Source organism: Tupaia chinensis, unplaced genomic scaffold (genome assembly GCF_000334495.1).
Source record: "Tupaia chinensis unplaced genomic scaffold, TupChi_1.0 Scaffold138665_1, whole genome shotgun sequence".
In the NCBI taxonomy this organism is placed as follows: Eukaryota; Metazoa; Chordata; class Mammalia; order Scandentia; family Tupaiidae; genus Tupaia; species Tupaia belangeri.
In genome coordinates this window covers 83,200-83,497 of record NW_006198557.1, presented here as the reverse complement: position 1 = coordinate 83,497, position 298 = coordinate 83,200, and the positions used below count along the sequence as shown (strand labels likewise).

General features: G+C 74.8%; 1 protein-coding gene across 1 annotated transcript in view; it reads left to right on the top strand.

Annotated features, from left to right (window-relative positions):
• The window catches only part of PRKCSH (PRKCSH beta subunit of glucosidase II), a 15,036-nt gene that overhangs the window by 12,240 nt on the left and 2,498 nt on the right, over positions 1-298 (top strand). The window contains exon 9 of the mRNA XM_027765555.1: positions 80-158. Within this exon, the coding sequence (XP_027621356.1) occupies positions 80-158 (79 nt within the window). The remainder of the gene's footprint in view (positions 1-79; positions 159-298) is intronic.

The following is a 298-nucleotide window of genomic DNA, read 5'->3' as shown; positions in this document are numbered from 1 at the left end:
GGCAGTGTGGGGAGCCCCCTGCCAGTGGCGGGCCCTGGCTCAGAGCCTGCGGGGCCTCCTCGCCCCTCCATGCCCACAGGGTCTCTGTAGCGGAGCTCCAGACCCACCCGGAGCTGGACACTGATGGGGACGGGGCGCTGTCAGAAGGGGAAGCCCAGGTACCCCGCCCGCCGCTCGTGACCTCGGGTGGGGGCCCCTGTTCTGGGGGAAGCTCCCGCTGGCTCTGGGTGACCAGGGCTGCCGGCCCCTCCCTGCTTGCTCACCTGGGCCCCACGCCCGCCCTGCCCCGCGCCCCGGC